Source organism: Octodon degus, unplaced genomic scaffold, assembly GCF_000260255.1.
Source record: "Octodon degus isolate 3935 unplaced genomic scaffold, OctDeg1.0 scaffold00100, whole genome shotgun sequence".
Lineage (NCBI taxonomy): Eukaryota > Metazoa > Chordata > Mammalia > Rodentia > Octodontidae > Octodon > Octodon degus.
Window position 1 is genome coordinate 489,603 of NW_004524676.1, and position 14,330 is coordinate 503,932.

The 14,330-nt window shown below is 40.4% G+C and overlaps 1 protein-coding gene and 1 pseudogene across 1 annotated transcript in view; both read left to right on the top strand.

Moving 5' to 3' along the window:
• Positions 1–14,330, top strand: part of Cntn1 (contactin 1) — a 410,344-nt gene that overhangs the window by 290,070 nt on the left and 105,944 nt on the right. Inside the window, exons 14-15 of the mRNA XM_004638636.2 lie at positions 3,697–3,824; positions 4,273–4,448. Coding sequence (XP_004638693.2) covers positions 3,697–3,824; positions 4,273–4,448 — 304 coding nt within the window. The remainder of the gene's footprint in view (positions 1–3,696; positions 3,825–4,272; positions 4,449–14,330) is intronic.
• Positions 10,411–11,281, top strand: LOC111818693 (annotated as a pseudogene).

Genomic DNA, 14,330 nt, shown 5'->3' on the forward strand with positions numbered 1-14,330 from the left:
AATAAATAAATAAATAAATAAATAAATAAATAAATACCAGACTACCCTCATGATATTGTCTGATCCCTGACATATTATCTAAAAATGTACATAAAACCTACATTTAGTCCACATTGATCTAAGAATAAAGAATATTGGTATGTAAAAAATATCAACTTTGCTGAGTGTTCTTTCCAAAAAAATAATAATTTTAACTGTCAGAGGAAAGCTATCTGAGAATTGATGGGATGACCCCAGGGAATGTATAGTCCTGGCTCCCCTAACAATGCAGATCCATTCTGAGGCAGGCGTTGTTAGATGATTTTGTCATTGTGTAAACTCAAGGTGTGCTCACCCAACCCTAGTTGAAGTAACCTTCTGCACGCTCAGGATATGTGATATATTCTGTATGTCTCTGTCTGTCTGTCTGTCTGTCTGTCTGTCTGTCTGTCTCTGTCTGTCTGTCTATCTGTCTCTGTCTGTCTGTCTCTGTCTCCTCTCCACCTCCACTTATCTCTCTCCCCTCTCCCCACCCCTCATTTTCTCTCCCCACATCCATCCATCCTCCCACTGAATTACTGTGCAAGCAAAGTGATGAAAACCAGTCAAGCTATGTGGCAAACATCAATTTGTTCTAGAACCCATACTAATAGTGTTAGTTTACATATGCTACTTCACAGCCGATCTTTCCCGTCTAACAGGTTAGCTAATGTTAGACCGCGTATACAACAATGGCCCCGCGCGACTGTAATCGAGCCGAAATGCTCTATGGTCGAAGGATGACTTAGCCATTGCAGTGGGAAGAGCAGTACGTCTGACTGCCTCTGATATACCCGTATCATTCAGTTACATGCTCTCGTGAGACTGGCATTCCTATGGCAATGATGACCAAACAGCACAAGCTTAAATAAGACACAGTAGATAATGACACAGTCATGAGCTATGGTAAACACAAGCTGCATGAAGCTGCTGCCCACACCACATAAAATAGCATAGCATGTTACAGTAAACCCTGATGTACAATGAATGCAAGGAATGTGCTCTAATATATTGATAAAAAGTGTAGGGTACATTAGCCACTAACATGATCATTATCAAGTATTATGCATTATACAGAACTGCATGTGCTTCCCTTTTATACAACGGCCAGTGCAGAGATTTGTTTCCAGCGGCATCTCCACAAGCATTGCGTAATGTACTGCTCTTCCCATTGCAATGGCTGAGTCATCCTTAGACCGTAGAGCCTTTCACCTCAATTACAGTCTCGCGGGGCCAGACTGTATACGTGTCGTATACGTGGTCTAACATTTGATAAACTGCTAGGTGTGAAAGATCAACTGTGAAGTAGCATATGTAGACTAACATTATTAGTATGGATTTTAGAACAAATTGTTGTTTTCCACTATAGCTTGACCATAGATTTCATCACTTTGCTTGCAAGGTAATCCAATGGGAGGAAGTGAAATTTGGCGAGTTCTCATATATGAAGGTTCAATGAAAAAGTATAGTGTACTAATATTGTTGCTGTATTATTATATTTTTTTCCAAGAAAGAAATGCTAGGGTAGTAAGAGCCATGTAAGGGACTTAGTGCTGGAAATTTCTGGAAGGGAACTACAAAGTGCATGCAAGCTCGGAGCGCCACCAACTGAGAGGCAGGTTTGACCCCAGAAGGAGAGAGGGAAGGAGGATGAAGACTGAGTTTGAAGGACTCGGGTGTGGTGAGGTCCTAAGGGAATACAGTAAGGTCACTGCAAAGTACTTCAGCCAGAAATGCCCAGCAGGGAGTGCTGAGGGAGCGTAAGGCCTTTTAGAAAAGTATCTGCTTGGTCCTCGAGTGACATCAGCTTGTGTAAGTGAGGCCTGGGATAGACACAGGAGCGGATTTCTGAACTTGCGGTCTGGGGCAGGAAATTAACTACGCTCCCTTGTAGCTGGAGCTATGTCCTCAGAGCTGGTTTCTAATAACTGAATTACTTATTATATTATTTTGATGTTATATTTCCTTCAGGAGCAAAAGCTATTCTGAAATGAATTAAGTTGGAAAAGGATGGCTTAAGAAATGAAGTTCTGGAATATATTATTAGTAGAATTTTTGGAGATTTTATTAGTAATGTAGATAAATGCTATTTTTCTTTTATCGCACTCTGCTTTTAAAATGGAGCATAAATTTATATGTTTTATGTATAGCTTCAAACATAATGTAAAGTTTTAAAAATAACACATTTAATGAAAGTAAAAATCCAGTGACAGGCAATCCTGAGGGAACACACTGGTTGGAGGAGTGAAAAAAGAAAAGATTTAGGTTCTGCTCAAATTGCCTAAACATTAATCTCTTACAGTAGCTGTTACAAGTGCAGACTTTAGATTATCTTTATCTAAAAGTTATGATGTAACTATATATCTATCCTAACCATTTTGAATACACAGATACAAAATGGGCATTCATCTGTATCCCTTTTTTGTTTAGTTTTGTCATTTGAATGATAATAAAACAATAAAAGCTATGATGTTTCTTTGTAGCAGTGTCAGTGTGTCCTAGCTTTGGCGGATGAGTTGAAGTCCTAAGGTTGCATTTCTGGAAGCGTTAAACACTTCCAGGCTTGTACCAGCCTGTCCTATGACATCGGAAACTCCCTTTCCCCTCGCTTCCTTAAACGCTGTGTAATTCATTTATTTTCTAAAAAGTCTTTTGGAGCGCCTCTTCAGTGACCAGTACGTCACTGTGGAGTGAGAGCCTAAAACAGTCTTCTTAAATGAATAAATGAGTAGCTGCTGTAACCTTTGGGAAAAGGGAACTGCATTGTGCCAGTGCCTTTGATCCTGCTTTGGATGTCAGCTTTCTTTGTTCACTCAAGGGCTGTGTGGTGCATCTCAACGAAAGTGTATTCACCAAGAACAGAGTTTTATGTTATGTGCTAGGGACACTACCAGCAGTAAAACAGGTACAGATTTCTGACATCAAGATGTTACAGTCAGATGAAAGGACATCACTGATAAACTAAGCTGAAAGGTAGCGGGTGATGCATGCAGTGTGGGAAAATCTAGGAAGAGGACTGCAATGTATAGTACTAAGACAACAGAACTCTGTGTGTGGTGTGTGTGTGTGCAGACACACACACACACACTCACCAGCACACATAAGGCCAATCATAGTCATTTTAAAAAAGCTTTATTGAAGATCTAAAACCTAAAAGATTGCAGGAATGAGGTGTGAGATTACCTGGATGTCTCACAGGGCAATGGGATTATAGATTTAGGGGCCGGGGAGATGGCTCAGTAGAATAAGCGCTTCCCTGGCATGCGCTAGGGTCTGAGTTGAATCCCTGGTTCTGGAAAAAAAAAAAAAGGATTATAGATTTTACTATACGAAAAAGACACTGGAGGATTTCGAGCTGGTGAGTGGCATCTGAGAAGCAGTGTGATGTAACTTATCCTGGCTTGCCTTGTCCCGTGTCTGGCTGACATGAGACAGAGACAGCGGAGAAGGCAAACCAGGATGAAGGGTCCCCGAGCCGCCTCAGGAAGACAGTGACCATGACTTTCCGACATGACACGCTGTCAATGCTGAGAAACAATATGAAGAACAAAGGCGAGAATATTTCCGCTAAAGAAAAGTCTTCCTATCAAGTGACTTGCATTAAACCTAATAGATTGTAATAAGAGTACAATAAAATTCCATTCATTATTTGAATGGCGTATGTTTTCATTTTGATAGAATACTCATTTGGGAGGATGGTAGCTTGGAAATCAATAACATCACGAGGAATGACGGAGGCGTTTACACTTGCTTCGCTGAAAACAATAGAGGGAAGGCTAATAGCACGGGGACACTTGTTATCACAAGTAAGAGCTCATTGCTATTTTATTAATTATTTTAAAGTCTGAGAATGCTTAATTTCTCCTGTGGGGTGGAGCTCATCTTCTATAAAGAATCCCTGTATGGAAGTGTTTCTCCTTCCTATTAAAGTGCTTCCTGAACCTTGGACGTGAAAACATCATTATCTCTTTGCATAGAAAAATCAAAATATGTTGATAATCAGCCTTTACTGTACACTGCATAATATGATGAATTATAATTGATCTGTGTGATACATGATCTGTGTAATGAATTGTAATTTAACTTATCCTGGATTATAATAATTTCTTTAAATCACTGATTTCATTCCTTAAGAATAAACCATTCAATATGTATGCTAAAGCACTTATTTTATTTTCTGAGGAGAAAATGCACTCTGTAGAATAGGAGGACACAGTTGAATTGTGCTTTCCTCTTTTGTGTAAACCCATGTAGATCCCACGCGAATCATCTTGGCCCCGATCAACGCTGATATCACAGTTGGAGAGAACGCCACCATGCAGTGCGCTGCGTCCTTCGATCCCGCCTTGGACCTCACGTTCGTTTGGTCTTTCAACGGCTACGTGATTGACTTCACTAAGGAGAATATTCACTACCAGAGGAATTATATGGTATGTGTGCTGAGCTCCACCTTATTAGTGCCTGCGCTGAAATTCTACCAGAGACATATTTCACATGCTTTTCCATTTTCTTGAAACTGAAAACCAAGGAGAAAACAAGCAAACACTTTCATGATAATTCTGTCCTCCTTGAAAAGGGCTGGCCCCAAAGATTTTGGTAAAAACATTAATTGATAAATATCCATTGGGTTTCAGCTACATTTATAAATATTCACTGGGTTCATTCCCCCAATATTAATATTTTATATATATTTATGCATACTGTACTACATATGTATTGTATAGGTACTAGAGCATCTAGTACTTTCATTTTTAATGTAAGATAAAAGCATAGTAGTTATCCTTGATGATAATAATAACATAGATTATTTATTTTATACCATTAAGTATAAACAAATATGTGTGAAAAAGCATTTATTTTACTTTTTGAGGATAAGCAATCAAATATGTACTTTGGAAGAAGAATTAGCCCGTGTGATTTGTAAAAGATGAAATGGCACTATTTGAATCATTAGCGCATACGTACTGTAAGGGCCATAATTAGGCAGAAAGGAATAAAATAGCAGAAAGGACTAGAAACACTGCAGGAGGACAGACTTGGCGGAAGCATCGCTGGTGGCATAGTGACAGTCGGCTCACTTGCGGCACCTTCAGAAGGGGCGTGTCCCTGGCTCTCCTTGCCTCTTCTCTAGAAGCAGCAATTGAGAAGTCAGAGATCCATTTGGAACACACCTCAGTTAAGAAAAGCTTTCATTTTGGAATTAGTTATTAATAAAGGTGCAAATCTTGGGTTAACTCTAAGATATTTATGATTTCTAGAACCATGTAAAATCTGGATTTGTGTGGACACATTGTAACATTGTCATGCTTTTTGATCCTCTAGTTCTTTGTAATAACTAGAGCGAACTTTTAACTGCAAAATGCAAAGCAGCTTTGAGTCAAGTTGAGTAAGATTCACTTCATTTGAATGGAGGCTTTTCCTTCTGCATGAGACAAACGCACAGGAAGAGCTGTGGACGTCTACAACTTGGCCTCTGTGTTTGTTCACTGTGACTTTAGTTCTTTTTTATTTACCTGGTCTGATTATTACTGGAAACCTACAGGAACCCTGCCAGTTTGGCTTCTGAACCAACACTACAATATTTCAAAAAATCAGAGAATCAACAGAGAACTCCAGGGCCGGCCAAATAGCTCAGCAGACTAAAGTGCCTGCCTAGGCAGATGCAGCGGCCTGGATTTGATCCCCAGTGTGCTGTGCCGGCCCCGCTCCTGGGGCGCACTGAGACAGCATTTGAGACTGGGCGTGGTAGCGCAGGTCTGTAATCCCAGCTCTTTGGGAGGATGAACACAGGCGGATCACTACGAGTCAGATCTGCATAGTGAGACCCTGTAGGCCCTTACTAAAACAAAACAAAACAGCCCGGAGAACTCCAAATGTCATACTCTGCCACTATACCACGTGGTGTTTTCCTTCATATGACTGACCCTATTCTGAGATGCCTAATACAGACAGGCCCACCACTTAAAGTTGGTACCAAGGGCTTTAGCAACGTAATTGTCTCCCAAATCATGAGGTCTTTGGGCGAAGAAAGTCAGTGGCACTTGGCTTTCCCTCATATAAAGGAAGAGTGAGCTAACCAGAGATGCTTTTTGGAAAAAAGACCTGAGTTTGCTTAACTCTGTGGCACTGTGAATTCAGCGATTCCACAGAAGCCGTCTGGAAGTGTGATACGCATACTTTATGAAGTAGTGATTTATTAGCTTCAGTAAAGTCTGTGTAACATTTGGAGACATAAATCCCCTTAATTAAGCTAAAAATTCATATTTATGGCCCATATGTGTTTTTTAAAATAATAAGATACGCTGGCCTATTTGATGTAAATAACAATGGAAAGGAAAATGAAAGGGAGAAAGAAGGAGAACGGATGGAAGCAGGGCAAGCAAGGGAGAAAACAGATAAATGGAGAAGTGATGGAGAAAGAAGAAGCGTGACCCTAAAGAGCAGTGCTAGCGGTAGTCATGCCCTTCACGCCTGCCTTTGCAGCTGACACCGGCAAAGGTCCACACGGTCGCCTCTGGGCCGCAGGCCTCCTTTCGGGCCTCGCGAGGCCTGAGCTCTTTGCAGCAGGCCGTGACCCACCTGTGCTGGTAAGCCTGTCCATTGGCTAGAGATGCCGGAACCCTGAACAGAAAACCAGCTGCACACACGTGGGTGGGTTACGTTCTCCAAAGGAAAAAAGGAGATAAGTGTTTGTTTTAAAGTTGATTATGAAACTTAATAGTGTCTTTTGAAGCTACGAAAGGCCAATAAAGTTTCCTGTAGCATCTTCCTTGATCTTGAAGGCCAATTTCAAAGGCAGGCTTCCCTACTGAATGCGCCACAGAAAATTTATATAAAACTATCAGAAATGTTGGACCCATCTTTGACGAGGTAGTCCTAACAGCTAGTAATTATTTCTAGGTTTTTTTAATACACAGGAATGGCTCTTCCTAACCGAAGCTTAGTGGATGAAGGCATAGTAGGGATAGCGTGGGTCAGGATGGCAGGTGTGAAGGCAGGAACACAGCTGACTGATTTGTCCGTTATTCAGAATTGCATGAGCAAAAATGTGAGAGAGACAGATGCAGAGAGACAGAGAGAGAGAGAGAGACAGAGACAGACATATGCACAGAGAGAGGGAGAGAGACAGAGAGACAGAGACAGACACAGAGAGAAACAGGCACAGAGAGAGACAGAGACAGAGACAGAGTGACAGGAAAACAGAAGGACAGAAAGGATCTCAAAGAATGTTTATTTGGTTTTTTTCTGGCAACATTGGAACAATTGAAAAAGTCTTTTTGTTTTTAAAGAACTAAGCCACAAGCAGCCACAGCGAGTGGTGTCTTCGTGTAAATAAAGCATGGCATAAAATGAGGACAAATACCAATTCTAAGGAATTCTAAAGAAATCAGAGATCCGTGTAGATTCAAACTCAGACGGACAGTTTTAGTTATTAAACTGATGTTGTTAATTACCTTAATTACTACAAATTAATATTAGAAGTTATAAATAACAAAATTATAAGCACCAATTTTTACATTCTTTGGCTTGTGAGCTTGTTTTCATTTTCCAATTTAATTTCGAAAACTAATTTGCATTATTTAATCAATAGGTTTGGGAGTCCCCTTGCCATTCTTTACTTTGACCACTAAAGGGCAGCCTTGCCTAGTTCTCAAGTTTCACAGCTTCCAGCAATTTGGATTTGGAGCTGTATTTTATGAAATTAAACAAGTGGTTTCTCCCACACTTATGAATGAACTGTGAGATTGTAGATGATTTTTAAATGTCTTCATTTTTACTTTTTCCAATTAAGGCCCCATATAATTAATTAACAAGAAAAAGAGTACCTATACATTTTTTAAGAAAAGTTTTTCTTTTAAGAATTTATGCTAAGGACCTGGGAGATAGCTCTGTGGTCTAAGCACCTGCCTGGTGAGCACGAGGACTCAGGTTCAGCTCCTGGTACCGCATGCCATGCTGTCCCCAGGCTGCGCCAGCCACCCACGCAGGGCGTGGTGATCACGCCTGTAATCAGCTCTGGGGAGGGTGGGCAGGAGGACCAGTGTGAGGTCCAGTGCATCGCAAGACCCTGCACCAAATAAATAAATAACAGAAAAAAAACAATTCGTGCTGAGTGCAGAAAAAGGTAAAAATAGAGTTGTCATTACATTTGAAGTTTCTTAATCATGTAAGATTCTTCTGGATTAAATAACATTTTGTACTGTAACTCAGTGTCAAGGCTATAACGAGCACTTAACATTGATGCGCAGACACTAGGGAGATGATTATCTAGAACTTATCATGTTATTCTTTCACTTACTTAATTCACTGACTGTTATTTTTTAATTATGATTATTTTTTAATGTATTTTAGTACAGGGTCTGCAGGATCTCACTACGTAGACCGGACTCCTAGTGATCCTTCTCTTTTCAGCCTCTCAAGTGTTGCCATTATAGGCTCCTGTCACCTCGCCCAGTCTCAATCCTGTCTCAGTGTGCCCTGGGGGTGGGGCCGGCCCAGCTCACAGGGGATTGAACCCCAGCCGCTATCTTCCTCCTAAGCAGGCGCGTTAGTTCTCTGAGCTATCTGGCCAGCCCCGAATGTTGTATTTGTGTATGCTCATGCCCAAAAGAAGTTTTGCTTGAACTTGTTCACAAAGAGATGTTAAAATACATCAAAAAGAAAAAAAAATATGAGCTGTAGCCATTGCGATAGAGAATTATGAGAGCCATCCACCACCACTCCATCATTATGACAAAAGTATCTGCAAAAGTTTAGAGGAGGAAAGATTTATTAAAGCTGCAGGAGCCTTCAGGACATAATTCTAGATGCAAACTCTAACTAGAAGTTTGTCTGCATTATTTTCATATGTTAACGTCATACAGCAAATCATATATTTTCCAACTCCGGTTATAAAATGACTTCTGTATACATTTTCCATTGTAGGAGCTACTTACTCCCATTGAGTAAATACGAAAGGCAGTTACTTTAGTTGTGACTTTAATTCATTCAGGAGAAACTATTGTTCAGCAGCCCTCTAATCCCTGACAACTATTTTGAGTTGTGTCCTTCTGAGTATTTGATAGAAGCATCTTCACCAGAGCCACTCTCTTAGTTAATCTCATGCCTTTTCTGAATTTTCCAGTTCTGATGATTGCCACTATGCTTTTTTTTTTCCTGACTCTCTCATTGCAAAGAAAAATAGAAATTATAATTTATCAAGAAATTGCTGCGGGGCTGTTGTGAATTCATACATATCACCTCAATTGTTATGTGGCACGAGGTGCCCAGGCTCTGGGCTCCACATTTTCACTTTGACTCCTGTGACTCTGAGCCAGTGATTCAACCCCTGAACGCCTCGTGTTTCCTCTCTGTAAAATATTATTCATGCACTTACATCATCTGGGTTACTTCATCTGTTTCCTAGGGCTGGGTGCTTCACAGTGCTTTTGTGGGGATTTAATGAGAACAGGCCTATAAAGTGGCTGGTGCAGAACCTAGCATATTACAGGTGGTTTTATTAACACTTTTTATAATAGACCAATCACCCCAATTGAAAATTCCAGAAGCTTTGCCAGGGACGTTTTTTCTGTTAACAGATCTTACTTTTCATATATAATAATGTTGCTTTGCTCACTTTTCTAGTTATCTAAGAGATATGATTAAAAACTGCAGGGAATATTTCCTTACTACTGTAAAAGGCAAGTTTTCATTAGTCTCCTTGAAAATCTTTCCCTTCACTTTAAACAAGCTTATCCTGTTGTTCTTGTGTTTCCTGAAGCAGTCCTGAAAGTCTTCTTTGATAGTTGTCTTTATTTTTATTTTATCATATTGATTTAATTTAATTTAGTGTGTGTGTATGTGTGTGTGTGTGTGTGTGGCCAGCTCACCTTGCATTTTGCCTAAGCTTGCCTAAGCAGGCACTTTAGACTGCTGAGCTATCTCAGCGGCCAGCTGAGTGTCTTTAGTTCCACTGCCCTGACTTCCTTGACATCTTGAATCAACTCAAAATGTGGTGTGTGTGTGTGTGTGTGTGTGTGTGTGTGTAGTTGTTTTCATTTTTGGGAAAGAGCCAGAAGTCTCATGGAGTCAGATCCAGGAAAGAAAGTAGGTAAGGACACACCATGTTTTAATGAGCCCAAGTTTCTGTTGAGTGGCTCTTGGTAGTGGAAATCACTGTACTTTTGTTCATATGTGTACATTTCATGAAGACACCCATGAAACAGGACTTCCAGAATTGTTTCAGACAGTGGCAACAACAGAATTAAATGTGTTCAGAGTGGAGGGGGAACTATTTTGAAGGGCGCTAATGGCAGTGTGTTCTTTATTGCAATGATTTTTAAAAATGTAAATATTGGTCTCCTTCTCCCCTGGTGGGACTGCAGGGTACATCATGGTCGCCGGCCAAGATGCATGCTCTCATCGAGTGTAGGCCAAGGAGCAGCTGCTGGAGGTGTGGTATCAGCCACTGGGGGGATCTGGCACAGTGTTGGGCAGCAGGGCCCCTGGGTAGGCCAGGTAAAGCCCGTGTCCCAGGCCCTGGCAGAGCTCAGCAGACCCATCCCAGGGCCGGGAGCCATCAAGCTGGTTCCAGCTGTGGCCACTTTTGGCATTGGTTACACCGTTAGAAAAAAGATATCCATTGCCATTATGTTGAGATCAGCTCCTACGTAAGTCTGTCCCTTGGCAAGAGAGTTTGGGAATACTTGAAGACTGAGAAACCTGAAGCTTGGACCATTATGACCTGAGTGCAAAAATGAGCCGGAAAAATGTTTGCTACAAATCTTTAGAGATCACCTCTAGTGAAGCTAGGTGCCTGGAGGCACGTGGAAACTGACTGGGCCACTCCAAGCCCCCCGGGGGGAATGTTGTGCAGCATTTAGTGCCAGGAGGCATTCCCAAAAGCCCAGGCCTTTACGCCACTGGCTATGAAGAATGTTTTGAGAGGCCCCTCTCACCCCACATGGAGAGACATTCTGCGGACCCAGGAAAGGAGGATAGGGCTGACCTGGAACCCTGTCAGCACAAGCCTCACTGCAGGTGGAAATAGAGCCCATGCAAACGATCTGCTGCTACCTCAGAACTGCTAAGTTCAGTACTTTGCAGCAGTGCTTGTTTTTGCATTTCCAAGCAAAGACCAAAACCTTCTGAAAAGATTCGGTTGGTTTTCCCCAAATCCATCTATATCAAATTTGTATATGTAGAGAGGGATTTTCTTTCCACTGGCTCTTTAGTTGAATGCCTGGAAAAAGCCATCGGATATCCCTTAAAATTTAACACCTGAGTGTCATCCTTCATAAAGACTTGGGCTCTTCCTCCCTCTCTCGCTTCCGTTACCCAGACCCTTCCTCACTCAGATGCTGCCTTCAGATCCTTCATGGGCGTTCTCTCCACAGCTAGGCCAGTACAACCACTAAGAACTCCTAGTCTACTGGGCCAAAAGAAAAGCAGCCTTCACCAGAAAATGCTCACTGTGCGCAAGCAAGATCTGTAACAAACCTGCACTGTGGGTCAGTTGCTTGTTTTTTAAAAACAAGTTTTAAATGGAATTTAGATCCCTAACGTAAAACAAATGTAAGTACATTCCATATTGGACAAAACTTACCCTTCGAGGACTGGGGAGGCTGAGACAGGAGGAGCACCATAAGTCCCGACTGCATAGTGAGATCCCGTACTTTCAAAGAAGTAAATAAATAAATAATTTTTTTTTAAAAAAAAGAAATTGAAAAGTTATATTTTTTCCACAGCATTTAATTTTTATACAGGTCTTTCTACATAAATATTATTTACAATGCTGAATAAATAAGCAATAGATAATAGCAAGTTAAATCTTGCATCCCAGTAAACAGGACTCTTTTTCAATATCTCTTTTAGCTACCATTGTATATAATTTAGAGTTTCACTTTTTCACCAGCTAAGTGTTCTGCTATTTACAATCAGTGTTGCCCGGGCAGGTCTTTGTTTCTGTGATATGCCAGCTTTATGGTTGTGTTGCCATTTCAACTTCTTATATAGAAAACAGTAATTTCTGGCCTCAAAAAATAAGTGTTAACCATGTATTTTGCTTATCTCTCATATTTTTTTCTCTCATATTTTGAAAGCAAAATATTATAGATAATTTATTTTTTGCAGCTGTAGAGGAGCTATATAAGTCAACAGTTATTGAATGCTTATTTTTTGGACAACAGTGGTTTCTTATTTGATTTTCAGAGAGTTCTCAGGGGAAAATATATTGTGATTTTCTCCATTTTCTAGGTAAGGAAACTCCGGCCTTAAAAGCCTAAGAAACCAACCCAGATATGATTATCTACCTTGCTAGGGGCCACAGGAAGACTTGACACCAGGCAGTTGGGCTGCTGGCTATCTGATTCTCATCATTCCAATTTCAATCTACGGGAGTAATATTTGTGTCTATTTTAGTAATTTGCTAATTATGTGATCACTATATAACAGTACTATTCATTTCATTCTTTAATCTTGTTTAATGAATCTTATAAATTCAGTTATACAAATTACTTCAGTTTATCTATGCTGTTAGTAACCTTTGATTTACAGTGTAACTCAAACACGCACAGGAATAAGTGCTCTAACTATAAAGGTGTGTCAACTCAATTGTCTTTAAATAGACTGACATGGGTTATAATTAGGCAGCGTATGTGAGTCTGCATTTTTTCTGATTGTACACATAGAATCATTCAAGACAAGAAAAGACAGATTTTCCCCTTAGATTGTTTTGTCTTTTAAAACGAACTATTGAGTATAGGACATGTGTCACAGAAATATATTTAGAGTTGAAAAATTTATTTTTGTATCAGAGAAGTCTTTGATTTTCAATAGCAATTATACTTCTGAAGGAGAGACAGGCAGAGAGAGAGACAGACAGACATAGAGACAGAGAGAGAGAGAAGGAAAGGAGAAGGAGGAGAAAAGAAAAGAAAGGAAGGGGCCAAAGGGTGGCAGGCAGGCTAACAGCTAAACAGAAGCTGTTTTGTTCACCCCAATTGCTCTCCTTTGATTTCCTACATGGTTCCCTAAGTAGAAAACACACTGTGGGACCAGAAGAGGAGGCCTGCACAGAGTTATGGGGCAACAGTTGGAAGACCTGAGGGTTTGACGCACATCCCGAGCAAGGCAAGAACCAAAGTACAGCCGAGGAAAGCAGAATATAAAGCAGGCAGGTCAGGGAGATGGACCTGAGACCTAAAGCCTGGCTCTACACTTCTGGCAGTTCTGCTGTCGCGGCGAAGTGCACCATGTGTAGAGATATTTTGGCTCATCACAACTGCAGGGGTAGGCTTGTCTGGGCATCAGTTCAGCAGAAGAGCTGCTAAAATTTTATAATGCACAGGTCAGCCCCTCCAACAAGGAATGATCCAGTCTGAATGAGTAATTGTACCAAGGCTGAGAAATGCTATCCAGGCAGATTGAAAGGCAGAAGACTCACGAAGAAAGGGATTTGCCCCTGAGACGTTCATCATCATATGTTGGATGAGAAGGAGTGGTGATGCTTTGAGTAGGTGAAAATATTAGGGGACATAAATTATAAGAAGCTGGATAAAAGAAAACATCTTTCAAATTAGTATGAATAGTAGAAAATAAGACCATCTGTGCATTGTCAAATGAAGCCTTGAATTTTGATGAGCAGCAGAAATAAGGAAGAGATGTTTAGAAACTATGCGGGCCACTTTTAATTCTGTGACCCCCCCCAAAAAAAAAATGCTTAAAGACATTCATTCCACCCACAGCTGCATCCAGTTTCTGCTCTTCCTGTCAGTAACTGACTGGGTTTCTAGACTCAGTTAGAGAATTCAATCCTGCCGCATTCAATGAAAATAACTTTCCTGCTCTTTTTCAGTCCCTTTGAAAACCTTTAGTTACACTTGGCCTCTGCATTTCTTTCTTTTTTTTTTCCACTAAGAGATGAGTAGATTGATTTATTTATTTTTAATTTCTTTTTTTACAGTGTACATCTGTAATTAATCAGAGATGATACTTCTTCGCATCTAGTTAAGGACCTCGAGTGGTGTTCCTCCACTTCTTCTCTCTCATTCTCTGTGCTGTTGTGATCACACTACTTTTTGGAGAATTTACTATTTTGTCATTATGTAATTTCTCTCTTGACTGCTGAAAATATTCATATTGTAATTGTTACTTTTAAATATGCTATAAGCATACAATATGTTACTATTGCTTCTTGTTTAAATAGTTGTGCTTTAACACTTTTTTTTTTTTTTTTTTTTTGCAATGAAGTTAGGATCTACTCAGCTCTTTAAGTGGCTGCTTCAACAAAGCAGTCAGGCTCAGGTTGCTGTGGTTGGATCCCCACAACTCCA